Source organism: Macaca fascicularis, chromosome 1, assembly GCF_037993035.2.
Source record: "Macaca fascicularis isolate 582-1 chromosome 1, T2T-MFA8v1.1".
In the NCBI taxonomy this organism is placed as follows: domain Eukaryota; kingdom Metazoa; phylum Chordata; class Mammalia; order Primates; family Cercopithecidae; genus Macaca; species Macaca fascicularis.
Genome location: NC_088375.1, coordinates 182,214,609 through 182,235,680, shown reverse-complemented (window position 1 = coordinate 182,235,680; position 21,072 = coordinate 182,214,609). Strand labels below are relative to the sequence as shown.

The 21,072-nt window shown below is 37.2% G+C and overlaps 1 protein-coding gene across 43 annotated transcripts in view; it reads right to left on the bottom strand.

Annotated features, from left to right (window-relative positions):
- TUT4 (terminal uridylyl transferase 4) overlaps nucleotides 1-21,072 on the bottom strand; it is a 130,606-nt gene that overhangs the window by 69,380 nt on the left and 40,154 nt on the right. For 40 of the 43 annotated variants that reach the window (XR_012420155.1, XR_012420157.1, XM_005543360.5 and 37 more), the window contains exons 4-7: nucleotides 17,639-17,755; nucleotides 5,361-5,538; nucleotides 3,767-3,855; nucleotides 1,951-2,002 (exon numbers count right to left, since the gene is read on the bottom strand). Coding sequence is in view for 41 of the 43 variants with exons in the window: in XM_005543360.5 (XP_005543417.2) it covers nucleotides 1,951-2,002; nucleotides 3,767-3,855; nucleotides 5,361-5,538; nucleotides 17,639-17,755 (436 nt within the window). In the remaining 2 variants the exon portion in view is untranslated. The remainder of the gene's footprint in view (nucleotides 1-1,950; nucleotides 2,003-3,766; nucleotides 3,856-5,360; nucleotides 5,539-17,638; nucleotides 17,756-21,072) is intronic. The other 3 variants (XM_065522483.2, XM_074006646.1, XM_074006596.1) reach the window with 1 other exon arrangement.

Here is a 21,072-nt window from a genome sequence, read left to right as displayed (position 1 = left end):
GAAGAAATAATCAATTTTACAATCAGACTGAGTTTTATAAGCCTACATTGTATGACTTAAGATGATCTACTTACATATTTTGGATGGAAAAGGCATATACTAAATATTTGTGCTAGGATGATATACCTAAGAGGTAAATGCTATGTCTACCTCTTATCTGTAGTAAACTTTAAAGTTTTTGAGCAATTAGAAACAAGTATTTAAGAAACAAAACTGTATTAAAATACCTTTATAGGATAAACTGTACCAAACTCATCCCTAGAAAACTACTTTCCTAAGACAATGGCCAACAGGAAACTGATAAGAGCTGATTGTGTAGACAGAAAAAAGAAATTTAGAATTCACATTAAAGTCAATGAGAGAGTATGGCTTTTAAAAAAGCTCTCTCTTCTAACCCAAATTGCAAGTACTTTTGCCAGATACTTTTGATTCATATAATTTAGGGTAATAATAACAATCACAACAGCAAAAATGTAATAAGAAGTTATTGTATATCCCATGCTTTTCTAAACTATAGTTTAGCCTATCTCATTCTTACAACAACTTTCTCATCAAAAAGATACAATATAATATTGCCATTTTACAGACGGGAAAGCTAAAGTATTAACACAAATAATTTGTCAAAGGACACACAAACAATAAGAGGCAGAACTAAAATCTGAGCCCAGAAAGTCTAGCTCCAGATTCCAAGCTTAATCTTAAGCATTTACTTTATAACAAGAAAAACAGTAAGTAAAAACCAAGAAAATCTTGTAGATTGTAATACATGACCTGGAGCCTGGTTTGAGAATCTTGTCATTTTTAAAAATTTTTTACCTATACGAATGATGTGTTTACAAAGGCAATCCAGACAGACAAAGCACACACGAAAAACTCAACTAGGTATGATTCAATTGATGCAATATAAATGACTAAATTAATACAGATGCTTTAGGTGGCAAAAAACATATTTACTCAATGCATGCATACATTTTTATTCCAGCTCTCTCCCTAATCTTCTTTCAGTAATGATCTCATAATGATTATAGGTTTTCTGTCTTCTTTTACATAAGAAATGCCAGGCCGGGCGTGGTGGCTCACGCCTGTAATCCCAGCACTTTGGGAGGCCGAGGTGGGCGGATCACAAGGTCAGGAGATCGAGACCATGGTGAAACCCGGTCTCTACTAAAAATAGAAAAAATTAGCCGGGCACAGGGGCGGGCGCCTGTAGTCCCAGCTACTCGGGAGGCTGAGGCAGGAGAATGGCGTGAACCCGGGAGGCGGAGCTTGCAGTGAGCCGAGATTGCGCCACTGCACTCCAGCCTGGGCGACAGAGCGAGACTCCGTCTCAAAAAAAAAAAAAAAAAAAAGAAATGCCCATAATATTCAAAGCAAATATTTTTTAATTACCCAAAAGGCAGTATTTTTTACATATGAAGGTTTTTTTTTTTTGTTTTTCTCCAGACGGAGTTTCACTTTTTTCACCCAGGCTGGAGTGTAGTGGCACAATCTCACCTCACTGCAACCTCTGCATCCCAGGTTCAAGCAATTCTCCTGCCTCAGTCTCCCGAGGAGCTGGGACTACAGGTACATGCCACCATGACTGGCTAATTTTGTGTTTTTAGTAGAGATGGGGTTCACCATGTTGGTCAGGCTGGTCTCGAAATCCTGACCTCAGGTGATCCATCCACCTCGGCCTCCCAAAGTGCTGGCATTACAGGTGTGAGCCACTGTGCCCAGCCTACGTATCAATTTTAATATGGCATTTTTTTTTTACCTAAGTTACAGTTAAATTATATTTTCTAGTATACTTAAACAAGTGTGTGTGTGTGTGTGTGTGTGTATCTCCATTTGTAATACAATGACTCAACTATGCCAGCAGTTTAGTTTTAACTTGGTTAGCCATATATAAATAACACATGTAACTTTAGAAAGACAAATTAAAAAAAAAAAAGAGGAAAAGAAACTCACCATTTTTCTTTAAAATCCCAAGTACTTTTATCAGAAGATCTGGATGATTTATCTAAAAAAGTTTCAAAATAAATCAATATACTAATTTCAAAGTTCAGACAGAAGAACATTAAAGAGAACTCAATTTCATTAAAGAAAAACATTTAAATATAATCATGCTCTGTGTTTTAAATAATGAAAACAAAACAGTGGTTTTTTGTTTTGTTTTGTTTTTTGAGATGAGGTTTCCCTATATTGCCCAGGCTACAGCATGACTATAGCTCACTACAGCCTGAACTTCTGGGCTCAAGGACTCCTCCTGCCTCAGCATCCCGAGTAGCTAGGACTACAAGTATATGCCACCACATCCAGCTAGTATTTTTTTTTTTTTTAAGAGACAGGGTCTTGCTATATTGCCCAGGCTGGTCTTGAACTCCTGGCAACAAGGATTCCTCCTACTTTCGCCTCCCAAAGCACAGGAATTATAGGCATGAGCCACCTTGCCCGGCCATGTTTTACTTTTATGTCAACAAATCTTGTTCAAAGAAGTAGAATACAATAAATGACGTAGCACTTTTATTCCAGAAACACTCTTACAATTAATCGTTTCTTAAAGCAAGAAAAGGTTCTGGAATTTACCGTCAAAACAAAAAAGAAAGGAGTTGACCAGATGACTGTGAAAAAGAAAATTGTTGAGATAAAAACTTTAAGGGATATAGATAACTGGCAGCTTAGTCAAAAGGCTTAGAATAAAAATACTATTTTATGTAACAAGCTTGTCAAATATTTAAAGTGTTTTTTGCTATTTAAGAGTATTTAGGCCAGGTGCGGTGGCTCACACCTATAATCCCAGCACTTTGGGAGGCCGAGGCGGGTGGATCACCTGAGGTTGGGAGTTCAAGACCAGTCTGACCAACGTGATGAAATCCCATTTCTACTAAAAATACAAAAATTGGCCAGGCATAGTGGCACACGCCTGTAATCCCAGCTACTCAGGAGACTGAGATAGGAGAATCGCTTAAACCCAGGAGGTGGAGGGTGCAGTAAGCCGAGATTGTACCACTGCACTCCAGCCTGGGCAAAAGAGTGAGACTCTGTCTCAAAAAACAAACAACAAAAATATTTAATAACCATACATGAATTATAAAGTAAATGTATCAGCCTAAAAACACCAAATTTTCACCCAAATCAAACTTCCCTGAACATAAACATATTATTCAATTTAAAACATAAAATATTGACTTATTTTAAAAGATTGATATGTCAATTATGTCAGCAGTGCTAAACAATATTGTTCTAATACTGATAACAATATTAGAACAATATCAATATTGTTTTAATGATTCTAGGTGTTATTTATTAAAGGTACCCATATGTACCAGATACTATACTAAAACACCTGACATATATTAATATTATCTCATTTAATATAAAAATTATTATTCCTGTTTGGAAATGAGAAAACTGAAGCTCAAAAAGTTCAAGCAACTTGCTTATCACAGCCAAGATCTGAATCTAGGTATCTGATTTCAAAACTCTTCCCACCTTCTATACTACTTACTAGAAGTATTAACTATTCAACATGTTCAAATATAAACATTTTTCCTTTTTCCAGCTTTCCTCTTCTGCTTCCTTTTGCCCCTGTCCCTTATTTCTTTTATCCCACCTTTGTCTGAAATGTAATAGTAATTTCCAAAAGGACTGTTTAGTCATGATGGTAACACTACACAAATCAGAGTTTGATATTCCCCTATCCTTTCTCTACAAAGATAATCCATAAAAACTACTAAGTACTAGTTAAGAACCACACAGGAAAGACTCTTTTCTAATTACTTACCTTGGGAGGAAATTTTATATCTATATTAACATCACTACTTTTCAGAGCAAATTTAGTCAGAGATGAGCCATACAACCTAAGTGAACATTCTGGAATAAAGGAAAAACATCAACGCATGAAATAGCATGCAAATATGACAGATGTAAAAAAACAGCAACAGGAAAATTTCACACACTTCAGTTCTATGTCTTCAATTTCTAGTAAGACAATTATACAAGAAGGACACCCTTTCTAACTGATCTATAAAATAACAAAAATGGTTCTTATGGAGTACAGGAACAGAGAAGGGAGAGAGAAACTACTCATAGAAGCTTAGTGTTTAAACAAAATTGTAGTAATAGTTCATTTAGAAATGACCGAGAATATGTTCAGCATTCAATATACAACAGTAACCAATGTACCAACTTAGCTATGGCTACTATCACAAACTACATTTACTTATTCTTAAATATTTATGTAAGAGCACTTCAGGGAAAGAATCATAAACATTCAATGCCAATGCTTTTATAAAATATGAAGTGAAGTCAAGTCGATTAATTCTGTAAACCTAAAATCCAAAACACTGTGGTTCTCAAGAGTTTATAGAAAAAAAATGAAAATAGAAAAAGCAATAATACACTACTTACAGCTTTCCTAGACTATGAAACCTGTTATGCCAAAAATCAAAAATCATAATAAGGCAAATGTTAAAAGGATCGCACCAGAGGCCAATTTGAAAATAATATGATTGGGACAGATCAGGCAGATTTAGTTTCTTAGAAAGTTTAACTTCATCCTCAGTTACATATATATGAAAGTCTACTTTTCAAGTTCATAAAATGTCTGAATGTCATTCAAGTCACTAAACCCATAAAAATTTCATTCCTTTTATCATAGGAAATAATTTTTACATGTAACTTAAATAAGGATTCAATGTATTTTAGGTAGAAAGCCATATTATGATATAAATACTTTAAAAATTCCATTTTTAAATTTCAATTTTATATTCTTTCTTATAAATCTCAAAATGGATCTATATGAAAGTATAATTTATCAACTTTCCAAAATCCCTTTGGTGGGAAGAAGTAAGTCTTATGTCAGATACATTTACTTTAACCCTATACTGATGCAAAAAAGATATGGGCTAAGCAAATAGTCCATATATAAATATCTAAAATAAATCTGACACTCCCTTGTACCAAACAATAAGCGTTTTCTAAAGGCTCTATTAAAAGTAAATTGATTTTTCCCCACCATCAGGCAACAGAAATTTAGTTCAATGACTGGATGAAATGTTTATACTAAAAATAGTATAACAAAATAGTCCACTCAGAAATCAGTGATACTGAAAAACTAAAATATTTGACCACTAAGAAACAATTCTACATCTGGCATTTTTAAAATCTTTTCTTCTTAGCACAAAAGTGTGCTGTGCCATAATTCTCAATTTCCTTGTGTGAAATATTTCCCTCAAAAATTAATTCATAAAACAATAAAATTTATCTACTTTTAAGAAGAAAAGAGAAGAAAAACATTAAGAAACGTACCCTAATTCAAGAGGAGCAAGGGGAAGAGTTTTGTGATTTTCAAAATCAAACACGAAATGTATTTCTACCTGGTAAAAATGTCGTTATAACCTTTGACATTTCCTCCACAATTTCCTGGCGGACTCTGAGGTCATCATCTGTTATTCCATGTTCTTTTGCTAATTCAATGACTGCAACACTTAAAGCAGCCAAGTGGGCAGGGGAAGGAGGTGGCAGAGAACGAAGCTCACTTTCTTCTTGTTTTTCCTATTAATGTAATGATTCACAACAATAAAAACAAAAAAAAAGTTTCTATTTTAATGTTCTTATATTTAGCAGGGAAAGACAGAAATAAACTAACTCAACAAATATTCACCTTCCATCTACCAGATACCTACAATATGGAAGTGAACAAAAGAGAGACCGCTGCCTTTGGGAAGCAGGGTTTTAAGAATAAGAGGTACTGGGTGGGGAAGGGATGCTACTACGTTTTTAAAAATTTATTCCACTGTACTGTCTGCATAAATTCTGAAATGCTACATTAAAGCCAAAGTACCTTAAGTACAATACTTACTTGATGATTTTGTTGCACCAAGGCAGATTGTCTTAGATGTAGCAGAAAAGTCCTGAATCCTATCTAATCAGCATATACAGTATCAAGTTAAATGGTCACAGGAAAACTTCCTGCCTACTATTCACCAGTGATTTCTCTTTGTGATTTCATCCAACACTATGTAAAATGTTCAAAAAACCTCTGTTCTGATAAAAGTTTGAAAGCCAATTTAAATCGAGGAGCTAAAAAGACACTTTGCTATATATATGCAACGACTTTTATAAATTAATGTATTTTCTGATTAAAAAATGTTAATTATAAAAGCTACATAAAACACAGGAAAATACAAAGAAGAAAATAACCCACAATTTCATATCCTACTATCTCTTTCATTCTTTAACACAACTGAGTCACAATCGTTCTCTTTTATTTAGTATTATAACACAGGCATTTTCTATTAACATTTTTCAGTCAAGAAACCATCTCTTATCTTTTGAAACATGACGCTCCCATCAGATACAATAGCTAAAGCTAGTTGTTTTCCCCACCCAACCAAATATACTAAAAGACTTTGGTCCATTCCTATTTTCACTAATTGTTACCATATTCAGACGTAACCTAAGTAAAGCTTACCTCAGGTACAGCATTATCAAACATGAGGGGTAAGTCAAACTCATTTTTGTAAGTCTCTGTGACCATTTCTGCGATTCTTAATTACAATCTAAGTCTTAGAGAAGCATCTAAGTTTCAGTACTATTTTCTTAGGATCCATCCAAAGGACTAATAGCAACAGACTTAATGAAAAAATGATAAAAGGCCAGACGCAGTGGCTCACATGTGTAATCCCAGCACTTTGGGAGGCCAAGGCAGGCGTATCACTTAAGGTCAGGAGATGGGGACAAGCCTGGCCAACATGGTGTAACCACATCTCTAATAGAAATATAAAAATTAGGTGGGCATAGTACCAGGCACTTGCAATCCCAGCCACTTGGGAGACTGAGGCAGGAGAATCATTTCAACCTGGGAGGTGGAGGCTGCAGTGAGTAGAGATCACACCACTGCGTTCTAGCCTGGGTGACAGAGCAAGACTCCATCTCAAAAAAAAAAAAAAAAAAAAAAAAAAAAAAAAAAATATATATATATATATATATATATATATATATATATACACACACACACACATATATATATATTTATATATATATGACATTTTTCACAGAAATATAAAGATCAATCCTAAACTTACATGAACTCTCAAAGGACCCCAAATAGCCAAAACGATCCTGACAAAGAACAAAGCTGTAGGATTCACACTTACTGACTGCAAAACGTACTACAAAGCTATAGTAATCAAAACAACATGGTCAGACGAGCTGGCCCACACCACCTTAATTCCAGCACTTTGGGAAGCCAAGGCAGGCGGATTGCTTGAGGTCAGTTCGAGACCAGACCAGTCAATATGGAGAAACCCCGTCTCTACTAAAAATACAAAAATTAGCCAGGCATGGTGGCACACAATGGTAATTCCAGCTACTCGGGAGGCTGAGACAGAACTGCTTGAACCCGGGAGGTAGACGTTACAGTGAGCCGAGATCGTGCCACTGCACTCCATTCTGGGAAACAGAGCAAGACTGTCTCAAAATATAAAACAAAACAAAACAGTATGTGTACCAGCATAAAGACAGACATGGCTGGGCATGGTAGCTCACGCCAGTAATCCTAGCACTCTGGGAGGCTGAGGTGGGAGGATCGCTTGAGCCCAAGATTTAGAGACCAGCCTAGGCAACATGGTGAAATCCTGTTTCTATAAAAAATACAAAAATTAGCCTGGCATGGTGGTGCCTGCCTGCAGTCCCACCTACTCAGGACGCTGAAGTGAGGATAGCTTAAGCCCCAGAGGTGGAGGTTGTAGTGAGCTGAGATTGCACCCACTGCACTCCAGCTTGAGCGACAAACAAGACCCAGTCTCCAAAAAAATAAAATAAAAATAAAGACAGACATATAGACCAATGGAATCAAACAGAGAGCCCAGGCCAGGCATAGTGGCTCATGCCTATAAGCACTTTGGGAGGCAGAGGTGGGCGGATCACTTGAGGTCAGGAGTTCAAGACCAGCCTGGCCAACATGATGAAACCCCGTCTCTACTAAAAAAAAAAAAAAAAAATTATATATATATATATATGGCAGCCGGGTGTGGTGGTGCATGCCTGTATGCAATCCCAGTTACTCGGGAGGCTGAGGCAGGAGAATTGCTTAAACCAGGGAGGTGGAGGTTGCAGTGAGCCGAGATCGTGCCATTACATTCCAGCCTGGGCAACAAAGCTAGACTCTGTCTCAAAAAACAAAAACAAAACAAAACAACGACAACAAAAAAAGAACAGAGAGCCCAGAAATAAACCCTGGCATGTATGGTCTAATGATTTTTGACAAGGGTGCCAAGTGCACTCAATGGGGAAACAACAGTTTTTTCAACAAGTGTTGCTGGGAAAACTGAATATCCACATGTAGAAGAATGAAACTGGATTCTGACCTTAGATCATATACAAAAATTAACTCAAAATGCATCAAAGACCTAAATGTCAGAAACTAAAACTAGGCCAGGTATAGTGGTTCACAATTGTAATACTCTGGGAGGCCAAGGCAGGAGGATTGCTGAAGCCAAGGAATTTGAGATTAGCCTGGGTGACACACTTGAGACTTCACCTCTACAAAAAATAAAAAATTAGGCAGGGCACGGTGGCTCATGCCTGTAATCCCAGCACTTTGGGAGGCTGAGGCGGGTGGATCACCTGAGGTCAGGAATTCAAGACCAGCCCAACCAACAAGGTGAAACACCATCTCTACTAAACACAAAAAATTAGCTGGGCATGGTGACAGATGCCTGTAATCCCAGCTACCTGGGAGACAGAGGCAGGAGAACTGCTTGAACTCAGGAGGCGGAGGTTGCAGCGAGCCAAGATTGTGCCATTGCACTCCAGCCTGGGCAACAAGAGTGAAACTCTGTCTCAAAAAAAATAAATAAATAAAAAATTAGCTAGGCATGGTGGCACACGCTTGTGGTCCCAGCTACTTGGAAGGCTGAGGCAGGAGGATCACCTGAGCGCAGGAAGTAGAAGCTACAGTGAGCCATGACTGTACTCCAGCCTGGGAAACAAAGAGAGACCTCATTTCAAAAACAGAAAAAGAAAAGAAAGAAACTAAAACCTAAACTTACAGCTATAAAGCCGTAACTAAGAAACGTAAAATCATAAAACTCCTAGAAAAAAACAGAAGGGAAAAGTTTCATGACATTAGATTTGGCAATGATTTCTTGAACATGACACAAAAGACATAGGCAACAAAGTAAAAACAGATAAATTAGACTGGATGAAATTTAGAACTTCTGTTCATCAAAAGATACTACTGACAGAGTAAAAAGACAACCTACAAAATGGAAAAACATATTTGCAATCGTGTATTTGATAAGAGATTAATATCCAGAACATATAAATAATCCCTTAAATTCAACAATAAGAAAACAAACAACCCAATTCAAAAGTGAACAAAGGATTTGAATAGACATTTCTCCAAAGATATACAAATGCCAAATAAGCACATGAAAAGATGCTAAATATCACTAATCATTAGAGAAATGTAAATGAAAAGCACAATGAAATACCACTTCATATCCATCAGGATTGTTATGGGGGGGGGGCAGAAAACAAGAGTTGGTGTGAATGTGGAGAAATTGGAACCCTTGTGCATTGCTGATAAAGATGTACAATGATGTAGCCACCGTGGAAAACAGCATGGCAATCCCAAAAAATTAAACATGGATTTACCATTTGATCCAGCAATTCCAATTCTCGGTATATACAAAAAATAAATGAAAAAAGGGACTCGAATAGGTATTTGTACATCGATGTTCACAGCAACATTATTCACAACAGCCAAATGGTGGAAATAACCCAAATGTCCATCCATGGATGAAATGATTCACAAAACATGGCATACAGATATGATGGAATATTATTCAACCTCAAAAATGAAAGAAATTCTGATAGATGCTGCAACACAGTTGACTTGAAGACATGCTAAGTGAAATAAACACTAAAGGATAAATAACGTATGATTCCATTTATATGGGGTACCTACAATAGACAAGCACATAGAAACAGAAAATAGAATGGTGGTTACCAGGGGCTGCAGGGAGAGGGGAATGGGGAATTATTGTTTAATGGATACAGAGTTTCAGTATAGAATGATGAAAAAGTTCTGAATGAAGGTAGACAGTGGAGATGATTGCAAAACAATATAAATGTACTTAATGTCACTAAACTGTCTACTTAAAAATGGTTAAAATGGTAAATTTTATCTTATATATATTTTACCACAATAAAAAATTTCAAAAAAAAAAAGTTCAATGTGCCAATAAGACAACGCAACATCTTCTTAACATGGAATATAAAGCATTTTGGTCTCAATTTGCATTTCTAGGTCTTCCTCCAACCTCTCCAATAGACATCCACATTTAAATAGTCACCAGTCTCCAAATACTCTATGTGCTATTGGGCTTCCATGCCTTTAGTCATTTTGTCCCCTATGTGTATCCACCTGGTAAAACTAATCATCCTTCAAGGTATAGCTTAAAAGTCAAATATTCAGCAAACCCTTCTTAATACCTTTCTTTTCCAACATAATGAAATGCTCCATTGAAATCATGATTAATACTATCACCTATGCTCTGAATTCCATCCTTCTTTACCTATTCAGTAATAATCTTCTCCTTATTTTAAACATCACACAATCTACTAGTTTGTGTTTTCATTAAGTTTTTTTTTGTTTTTTGAGACGAGGTCTCACTCTGTCACCCAGGTTGGCGTGCAATTGAGTAAATCTCTGCTCACTGCAAACTCCACCTCCCAGATACAAGAGCTCCTCTACCTCAGCCTCTCAAGTAGCTGGGACCACAGGCACATGCCACCACGCCCAGCTAATTTTTTGTATCCTTGGTAGAGATGGGGTTTCACTATGTTGCTCAGGCTGGTCTCGGACTCCTGAGCTCAGGAGATCCACCTACCTTGGCCTCCCAAAGTACCAGGATTACAGGTGTGAGCCACCAAGCCACCCAGCACATTAAGTAAGCACTCTTTACCTCTACACTAACAGCAACAACTACCATTTATTGATTACCTACTACGGGCCTGGCACCGTGCCAAGTGCTTTACACATGTTATGTCACTTAATTCTTACAATATCACTCCCCAAATAGATACTACCAAAACCATTTTATAAATAAGAATACTGAGACTTATAGATGTTAAATATCATCCTACAACTACAAGGTGGAACTGAGAATTAAATCTAGTTCTAACTCCAAAGCGTATGGTCTTTCCACTCCATTTAAATCATTATCAACAAATATTAATGGAACAACTATATGCCAGGTACTGTACTAAGATGGGAAAAAATAATGCATATAATCCCTGCCCTCATGGAGCTTACACTCAAGAGAGAGAAAGATTAAATGATTATTTAAATTATTTAAATTAAAAAATTAAAACTGTGATGAGAATTTTACTCTGCCAAATTAAAAGAAAAAAAAAATTGTGTGCCCCTCTAGCTACTACCAGTCTTCCTTTCTTTTCTGTACAATTAAGTTTTCTGAAAGTTGAGTCTATTCTATTTCCTTATACCTCCTCACTCAAAACTACGTCTTTTTTAGTTCTAAAACAGAAACTGTTCTTCCCAGGATTATCAAAACCTCCTTAGTTGCCAAATCTGACATTTTAAATTTTTATTTATTTTTTAATTGACAGCATTTTGCTACATTGCCCAGTATGTACCCCAACTCCTGGGCTCAAGCGATCCTCCCACCTCAGTATCCTGAGTAGCTTAGACTACAGGCACCAAATCAGACATCTTTAAGCTTTTAGATTATTTTTATCCATATTATCACATTTTCGACTACCATCTTGAAACTTTCCTTTCTTTTAGTTTCTCTAACACCTTTCTCTATTTTTCCTATTATTCTACTCATTCACCAATCTATTCACTGCTCTTCCTCTACTAGTCCATTAAATGTTTGTATTCCTTGACATTCTGTCCTTATTCATTTGGTGACCTCATCCACATCTATGATTTCAACTGCTGAAGTTTACCAAACCTGAATCTCCAACTGCTAACATAAGTTCCAGATCCTTATATTCAAATGACTGTGGGACATCTCTACTTGAAATGTTCCGTAAGTGTCTCAAACTCAGAATGTTATGAAACTTTTATTTCTGCTAAGTAAATGGCACCACAATCTTTGATAACATCTCAAATCAGATACCTTATGATCATTCAAGACATCGTGGGCCTCTATTCCCACAATTCTACATCCTGAATCTCTCTTCAAACTCAACTCCATTCTCACTAACTACTACTTCAGGTCAGTGTTCATCATAGCTTACTAGATTATTATGAAAGGCTAACTGGTCTCCCCAAACAGACCCTTCTCAGGCTTCTTTCACAGAGGCCAGGGTGAATGACCTTGCAAAAATACATGTTATGGCCAGGCACAGTGTTTCAAGCCTGTAATCCCAGCCCTCTAGGAGGCCGAGGTGGGCGGATCATGAGGTCAGGAGTTCGAGACTAGCCTGGCCAACATGGTGAAACCCTGTCTCTACTAAAAATACAAAAATTAGCCAGGTGTGGTGGTGTGCACTCATGATCCCAGCTACTCGGGAAGCTGAGGCAGAAGAATTGCTTGAACCCAGGAGGCGGAGTTTGCAGTGAGCTGAGATCCCACCACTACACTTCAGTCTGGGCGATAGAGCAAGACTCTATCTCGAAAACAACATGTTATCAAACTCCATAATGCTCCAAATAAAATCCAAATACTCTAACACAGAACACAAATGCAAAACCAAAATTCTCTGTCAAGCAGTAACTCCCCATTTCCCCCTCCTCCAAGCCTATGGCAAGCACTATTCTGTCTCTGATTCTGACTACTCTAAAAAACTCATATAAATGGAATCATACACTATTTTTCGTTTTCTAACTGGCTTATTTCACTTAGCATTTCTCAAGGTTCATCCATGTTGTAGCATATTGCAGAATTTCCATCCTTTTTAAGGCTAATATTCCATTGTATGAATACCGCACATTTTGCTTATCTATTCATCCATCATTGGATATCTGAATTGCTTCCACATACTAGCTATTGTGAGTAATCTTGCCATGAACCTGGGTGTATAAATATCTCTTTGAAACCCTGTTTTCAATTCTTTTAAGTATATGCCCAGAAGTGAAATTACTGGATCATACTGTAGTTCTATTTTTAATTTGTTGAAGAACCACCATACTCTTTTCCAAGGCAGCTACACTACTTTCATACCTGTCTTTTTTCCTAATCTTGGGGGAACAGCATTCAGTCTTTAATACTTAAGTATGATGATAACTATTAGTTTTTTATAGAATTTTTTTTAACAGGGTCTCATTATATTGCCCAGGCTGGTCTCAAACTCCTAGGTTCAAACAACCAAAGGAGCTGGGACTAACACACCCAGCTTTGTAGATGTCTTTATCATGTTACAGAAGTTGTCTTCTACTCCTAGTTTGCTCAGACCTTTTTTGTTTTTTTTTTTTTTTTTGAGACAGAGTATCACTTTGCCACCCAGGCTGGAGTGCAGTGGCGCCATCTCAGCTCACTGCAACCTCCACCTCCAGGATTCAAGCGATTCTCCTGCCTCAGCCTCTCGAGTAGCTGGAATTACAGGTGTGTGTCACCACGCCCAGCTAATTTTTGTATTTTTAGTAGAGGGGGATTTCACCGCATTGGCCAGGTTGGTCTCGAACTCCCAACCTCAGGTGATCTGCCTGCCTTAGCCTCCCAAAGAGCTGGGGTTACAGGCATGCTCCACCGCACCCGGCCACGCTTAGAATTTTTATCAAAACATTTTTGAAAACGCTTTTTCAGCATCTACTAAGATAATCACATAGTTTTCTCTGTTTGCTAACATGGTAAATTACAATGAGCGGGTTTTGTTGTTGTTGTTTTTGTTGTTTTTTGAGATGAAGTCTTGCTCTGTTGCCCAGGCTGGGGTGCAGTGGCACGATCTGAGCTTACTGCAACCTCAACCTCCTGGGTTCAGCCTCCCAGGTAGCTGGGATTTCAGGCATGAGCCACCATGCCCGGCTAATTTTTGTATTTTTAGTAGAGATGGGGTTTCACCATGTTGGCCAGGCTGGTCTCGAACTCCTAACCTCAGGTGATCTGCCCTCCTTAGCCTCCCAAACGACTGGGATTACAGGCATGAGCCACTGTGCCTGACCAATGAGCGACTTTTTTAATGTAAAACTAACATTGCACTCCTGGAATAAAGCCCCACTTGATCATGACATATTCATTCCTTTAATATGCTGTTGGATTCAACTGGCTAAAATTATATTTAGAATTTTTGCATCTACGTTCATGAGGAGTTTTGGTCTGAAATTTTCTTTTTTTTCTCCCATCGGAGTCAAGAAGTTAAGAATAACGTTTTCCTTTATTGTAATGTATTTCTGTGGTTTGAATATCAGAGTAATGTAGACCTCATACTCACAGACTGAACTGGGAAGTATTCCTCCTCTTCAATGTTCTGGAAGAATTTGTATAGAACAGGTACATGTATCAATTATCCCAGAGCTCAATGACTTTTTTCTTTTTCCTTTTTGTTTAATTTTTCCTGTGTTTCACTCTGGTGGTTTCCATTGCTATATCTTCAAGAGTTCACTAACCTTTTCTTTTGCAATGTTTGATGTACTATTATTCCTACCCAATGTAGTTTTAATCTTAGATGTTGTAGTTTTCGTTTCTAAAAGTCCTGTTCATATCTTTTTCATATTTCCATGTCTCTACTTCATCTCTGGAACATCAAGAATACAGTTGTATTAACTGTCTTACTGTCCTTCTCTGCTAATCCTAACAAAGGCTGGTCAGTTCAAGGTCAATTATTACAGCTGACTTTTCTCTTCATCATGATTTGTATTTTCCTGTCTCCTTGCATGCCTGATAATCTTTGACTAAATGTCACATTATGTGAATTTTTTTCAGTGATGAGTAATTTTGTATTTCTGTAATATCCCTAAGCTTTGTTCTGTAATGACATTAAATACTTGGAAACCATTTATCATTTTGAATCTTGCCTTTAAAATATTTTATATAGGACCAGACCACATTTAGTTTAGTACTAAATATCTATACTACTGAAACAAGATTTTTCTGAGTACTCTACCGAATGTCTCATGAAGTATGAGGCTTTCCAGTCTGGACAGGAAAAAGTCCTGTGTGAGCACCAAGCACTGTTCTAATTTCCTCTGACAGTTCTTTCTCTGGGTTCAGGAAGCTATTTCACATGCATGCACCAATCAGCATTGTGCTGAATACTTTAAGAGGACCATCTACAGTTCCCTGGATTTCTTTTTGTGCAGTTTTCTCATTTTAGTTACACTGTCCTGTGAATTCTAGCTATCCTGGACTTAGTGGACTCTAAGGTCCCTCTCTTCAACTGTGAGAGTCTACTGGGTTCCCTTCCCTATAGTGTAATCTAGAAACTCTCAAGCTGGAGCCAACATTGGGCTCAGGCCATTTGTTTTTCATTCATTGACTGTCCTTTGCCGCCTGAAAACCACTGCTTCGTATTTCTGGTTTTTTTTTTTTTTTTTTTTTTTTTTGGTCATTTCAAGGGAAAAGTAAATCCACTGTTACTCTAACTTCACCAAAAGTATAAGTCCTATATGGCTGCATTCAAGTTTGCTTTCTTTTTGTTTGTTTCTGTAATGTTCTAAAGTTTCCCTATACGGACTGAGCATCCCTAATCTGAAAATCCAAAATGTGAAATGCTCCAAAATCTGAAACTTTGAACACCAACACGATGCTCAAAGGAAATGCTCATTAAAGTATAATGCAAATATTCTAAAATCTGAAAAAATCCAAAATACTTTGGTCCCAAGCATTTAGGATAAGGTATACTCAATCTGTAAAGTGTACAGGTATAGTTTTCTTTTTCTTTTCTTTTTTTTTTTTTTTCCTGAGGTAGAGTCTCGCTCCCTCGCCCAGACTAAAGTGAAGTGGTGTGATCTTCGCTCACTGGAGTCTCTACCTCGTGGGTTCAAACAATTCTCATACCTCAGCCTCCCAAGAAGCTGGGATTACAGGCACATGCCACCATGGCCAGCTAATTTATATGTATTTTTAGTAGAAACAGGGTTTCGCCACGTTGCCCAGGCTGGTCTCGAACTCCTAGGCTTAAGCAATTAACCTGCCTCAGCCTCCCAAAGTGCTGGGATCACAGACCTTTAGCCACTGCACCCAGCCTAGGTATGATTTTCTTTTTAAGTTTCTTGCTTGCCCTGGTAAAACCCCATCTCTATCAAAAATATGAAAATCAGCCAGGCATGGTGTGCCTGTAATCCCAGCTACCTGGGAGGCTGAGGCAGGATAATCGCTTAAACCTGGGAGGTAGAGGTTACAGTGAGCCAAGATCGTGCCACTGCACTCCAGCCTGGAAGACAGAGTAAGACACTGTCTCCAAAACAAAACAAAGAAAAGTTTTCTTGCTTGCAAGCCCGAACTTCCTGGAACTAATGATAGGCATCTTCCGACATTTTTGGAAAATTCCTAATTACTATCACCTAAACTACTCCCTTGTCCCTGTTCTATTTGTTTCAGTTCATTCATTTTTTCAAGAAAACTATGTTGAGCACCTACTGTTGTCAGACACTATCCTAAGCAACTCAGAAACAAAAATAACTAAATATGCCTTCTAGAATACTGCATATTGAAGTCTAGAAGGGAAGAGAAAGTAGACTGCCAGAATACAATATGTTAGATTTTCTAATCAGATATGTAAAAGTTGTTATGGGGGCACGGAGAAGGAGTATCCAACCCAGACTTGCTGAGAGGGTCAGGTAGAAAATTTCTTAAAGAAGATATATGAGCTAAGACTTAGAGATAAGTAAGAGGTTACATAGCATTATTATTGTTGTAGCTTTAAAAAGAAAAAATTAAATAGCTAATTTACTAATACATTTTTAAAAGAACTCTATTCATATCCATGTCTACAGGATATTTTAATGGAAATAACTGAAAAATTACAAATTCCCAAAGCTTATAAATTTCTTAATGGTCTGTACTTTCCCAGCTTCATATCACACCATTTTCCCCCAGCTCTTTGTTCCAATCATAGTAGACTTTCAGTTACTCACATGCCATGCCTTTTCCTGCCTGAAGGCTTTCAATTCATGCTGCTTTTTGTGTAAAGTGCTCTCCCACTTACCCTTGTAGGCCACTCACCTTTTTGCCATTTAAACTACTACTTCAAAGTTCAATTCAAACATCACTTTCTCAGAGAAGCCTCCCCTGTTCTAGATGAAGTAAAATAAACTCATACACCTCCTTAGCACACTCTTCTCCCACTAACAAAACTCATTATACTTAAATCTTTATTCAACGCATACCCTCATCAATTCTTAGAAAATCTGAGGGCAGGAACCACAACTATCTTATTCAACACTGCCTAGAACTAGCACACAAGAACTCAATAAACATTAGTTGGACGGACTGATTGTACCTAACGGCTCTAAACTTAGGAATCAACATTCTACAGGATGAGCAAACTGGTCTCAACAAGGTTCCTTCCTTCGTGATTACCTCAGATAAGGAAGGCAATAATAGCTTCCAAAGCTATCACTTCAGTAACTAATATAAGATTGGACAAATATTTCATTTTTAGTTTCACAAATAAAAAATATTTGATATGGTTTTACAACTTGAAAAATAAATAAAAGTCTTTTTTAAAAAGAACTTACCAAAATATTTTTCTTATGTCGTTTCTCCTTTATATGTTTATGAGCTCCCTGGATATTTTCAATGTGAATTAAGCAAAGTTTGCATAGATACCGACAATTGGTATATTCTGGTGATCGCTGAAGAGACAAGTTTAAAAAATGCATTTTATTCAGAAAACAGAGGAGTAAACTATTGACCATGTAAGTTAATAATACAATTATGTAAGTAGACAGAAATAAGCACTGAAGGTTTTCTCCTTATCCTTTCCTTCTTCTAAAGTAATAGTTTTTAATAAACTTATATACCAAAGAGACAGTAGTCCTTTTTCAAAATAGTCATCATAAGAGATTACATACTCCTACATCATAGGAGATTACATACAATATCTAACAATATCATGGTAATGCTAAATTATGTTTAATATTCATCTAATATAATCTTTAGAATCCAATGTAAGAAAAGCAGTCGAGCCGGGTGTGGTGGCTATGCCTGTAATTCCAGCACTTTGGGAGGACGAAGCTGGCGGATCACTTGAGGTCAGGAGTTGGAGACCAGCCTGGACAACATGGAGAAACCCATTCTCTACTAAAAATACAAAATGTAGCCATGCATGGTGGCGCAGGCTTGTAATCCCAGCTACTCTGGAGGCTGAAGTGGAAGAATTATCTCAGCCTGGGAGGCAGAGGTTGCAGCAACAAGCCGAGATCGCATCACTGCACTCAAGCCTGGGCAACAGAGTAAGACTTCGTCTCAACCAAAAAAAAAGAAAAGAAAGAAAGAAAGAAAGAAATGAAGTCTTACTATTTAGTCTTATTCCAATGTTGTCCCCAAAACTGATTTCAAACTTAACTTGCAGCCATTTTGATTACTACAAAAAAAAAAAAATCTGCCCTCGAATTGGGGATTTCAGAAGAATGGGCCACAAATACGGAAGAAATTTCAAAAGCTGAGTTCGAAAAACACTCCAATCACAATATCATGGGAATAAATGAATAACCTCCTGAGGTCACTACTGAAGGGAATAACAATTCTAACACACTAAACTATCAGTCACAGAACGCACTCATACTTCGTATATGTATTCTCTAAATACTAATAAAGCTTAGTAATTACTGAGTACCTGTTATGTGCCAGGCACTATGCTAGGTGTTTGACATACAATTTGTCATTTTAATTCCCCTAATCATCCGATTAAATTGCCACTATTTTCATCTTATAGTTGTGAAAACAAAAGCCCACAGAACCTGCACCTTTTACAAGGATATAGCAGTATTAAGTGGAAGACACCAAATTTAAATTCCTGTACATATGAATCTGAAGCCAACATTCTACACAGATTACACAATAAAAAATTACACACACACAATAAATGCATGTGGAATTTTTAAAGTTTCTAATGCCTTACACTGAAACTTTAGCAATGCTTAGTTTTTATTTCAGATTGATTTACGATATTCAACAGGCTTCAGCTTCTGACAAAAAGATTCTTTCACCTCAGAAAATTACATGATTTCTTTTAAACAAGAAACTTGCTCCAAATTTAGCAACAATCCTGCTACGGACTAAAAATAAATATAGCCACAGCAGTATAGTATTAACCTTTCAACAACCCTATCAGAATTCCCCATTTTATTGGCAAACTAAATCTCAGGGATTAAATAATTTGCCCAAGGCAACAAGTAAATAAGAAAAGTTGGCTCAATCAATTTCAATTCTCTAGCATAAAAATTCTGTCAAATCAGTTCCTACTGGAGAATGAATTAAGTCCTCAAAGAAAACGCTACCTCTTAGTTTCAAAACAACTACTTCTTTTTTTTTTTTTTTTTTTTTTGAGACGGAGTCTCACGCTGTTGCCCAGGCTGGAGTGCAGTGGCGCGATCTCGGCTCACTGCAAGCTCCGCCTCCCGGGTTCCCGCCATTCTCCTGCCTCAGCCTCCTGAGTAGCTGGGACTACAGGCGCCCGCCACCGCGCCCGGCTAATTTTTTGTATTTTTAGTAGAGACGGGGTTTCACTGTGGTCTCGATCTCCTGACCTTGTGATCCGCCCGCCTCGGCCTCCCAAAGTGCTGGGATTACAGGCTTGAGCCACCGCGCCCGGCTAACAACTAGTTCTTTACTCGCCAAATATATTCTGAGCTCATATTATACAGCAAACATTTTTCTAGGAGCTGGGGATAAGAGCAGTAAACAAAATAGAAATCCTTGTCTGTATGAATTGACATTATAGTGTAAGGAGACAGGTAATAAACAAATGCACAAATATGCATGGGGTCGGGGGAGTTACTGCTTTTTAAAAGTAGAGGCATCACTTAAGACCTTACTGATAAAGTAACTTTAAGGAAGTGAAGGATAAAGCTGTGTGGATATCTGAAAAGACACATTTCAAGCAGAGGGAAAAGTGAATGCCAAGGCCCTGAGGCCGTAAGGTACCTAAAATATTTAAGAAACTACAAAAACGTTAGCATAACTGGAACAGAGAGCTAATAGGGGACAGAACACAAAATCCCTTGTGAAGACTCTGGCTTTCATTCTAAGTACTGGGGAAAGCCATTGAAGGTTTACGAGCAGAGAATTCCAAGATCTAATTTATATTTTAAAAGGATCATTTGCTTTCTATATTGAGAATAGAAGCAGGAAAAAGCTACTGCAGTTAATGGAATTCAATAATCCAAAAAAGAGATTATGTTGGCTTAGTTCAAGGTGAGAGTGGTGAAGGCGGTAAAAAGGGTTGCCTTCAGGAGTTGAAAGCATATATACAAAATACCTAAAGCCCTGTGTACTGATGAGGTCACTAAGGAAGTCATGAAATCAATTATGTGAACTTTTCAATTGTAAAATGTTAGCAGACCAAAGACATGTCTATCAAGAAAATTTTGGTATTACACTGAATGGGGAGTCAGAAGGCCTCGGATGACGTCTCAACTGACCTTGGATAAAGCTGTATCACTGCAGCCTGATTCTATCTCCTTATTTATAATAAAAACTGCCCTACCTGGTAAAATAATTCAGTTCTACAAGTAGCTCATCTTTATTTCTTACTACATACCAGGTCTTGTGCTAAAAACTTTACTTGTATTATTTTATTTAATCCTCATAATAGTCCTGTGAGCTAGATGTTATAATTGTTATCAATCCCATTTTACTGATGAGTAAACTGATGTTTAAAGAATTTAAATAATTTATCCAAGGTTATCCAACCAATAAGTGGCAGAGCTAGACCCAATGACTCCAAAATCCATACGCTTGACCACTGTGCACACTGTAATTATCAACCAATCACTTCGTGCAAGACATGTACTGGGCACAATATCAAATCAGACAAAACTGCTCTCTTCATCATAAACTCTCTAGTTTCACAGAAAAAAAATACATAAAAAAGTTAAACATTTTTTATTATAGTTTTATTTTACCATTAAATAAACCCACTAGTAAATCTCTTTCTGCAAACAAGCTA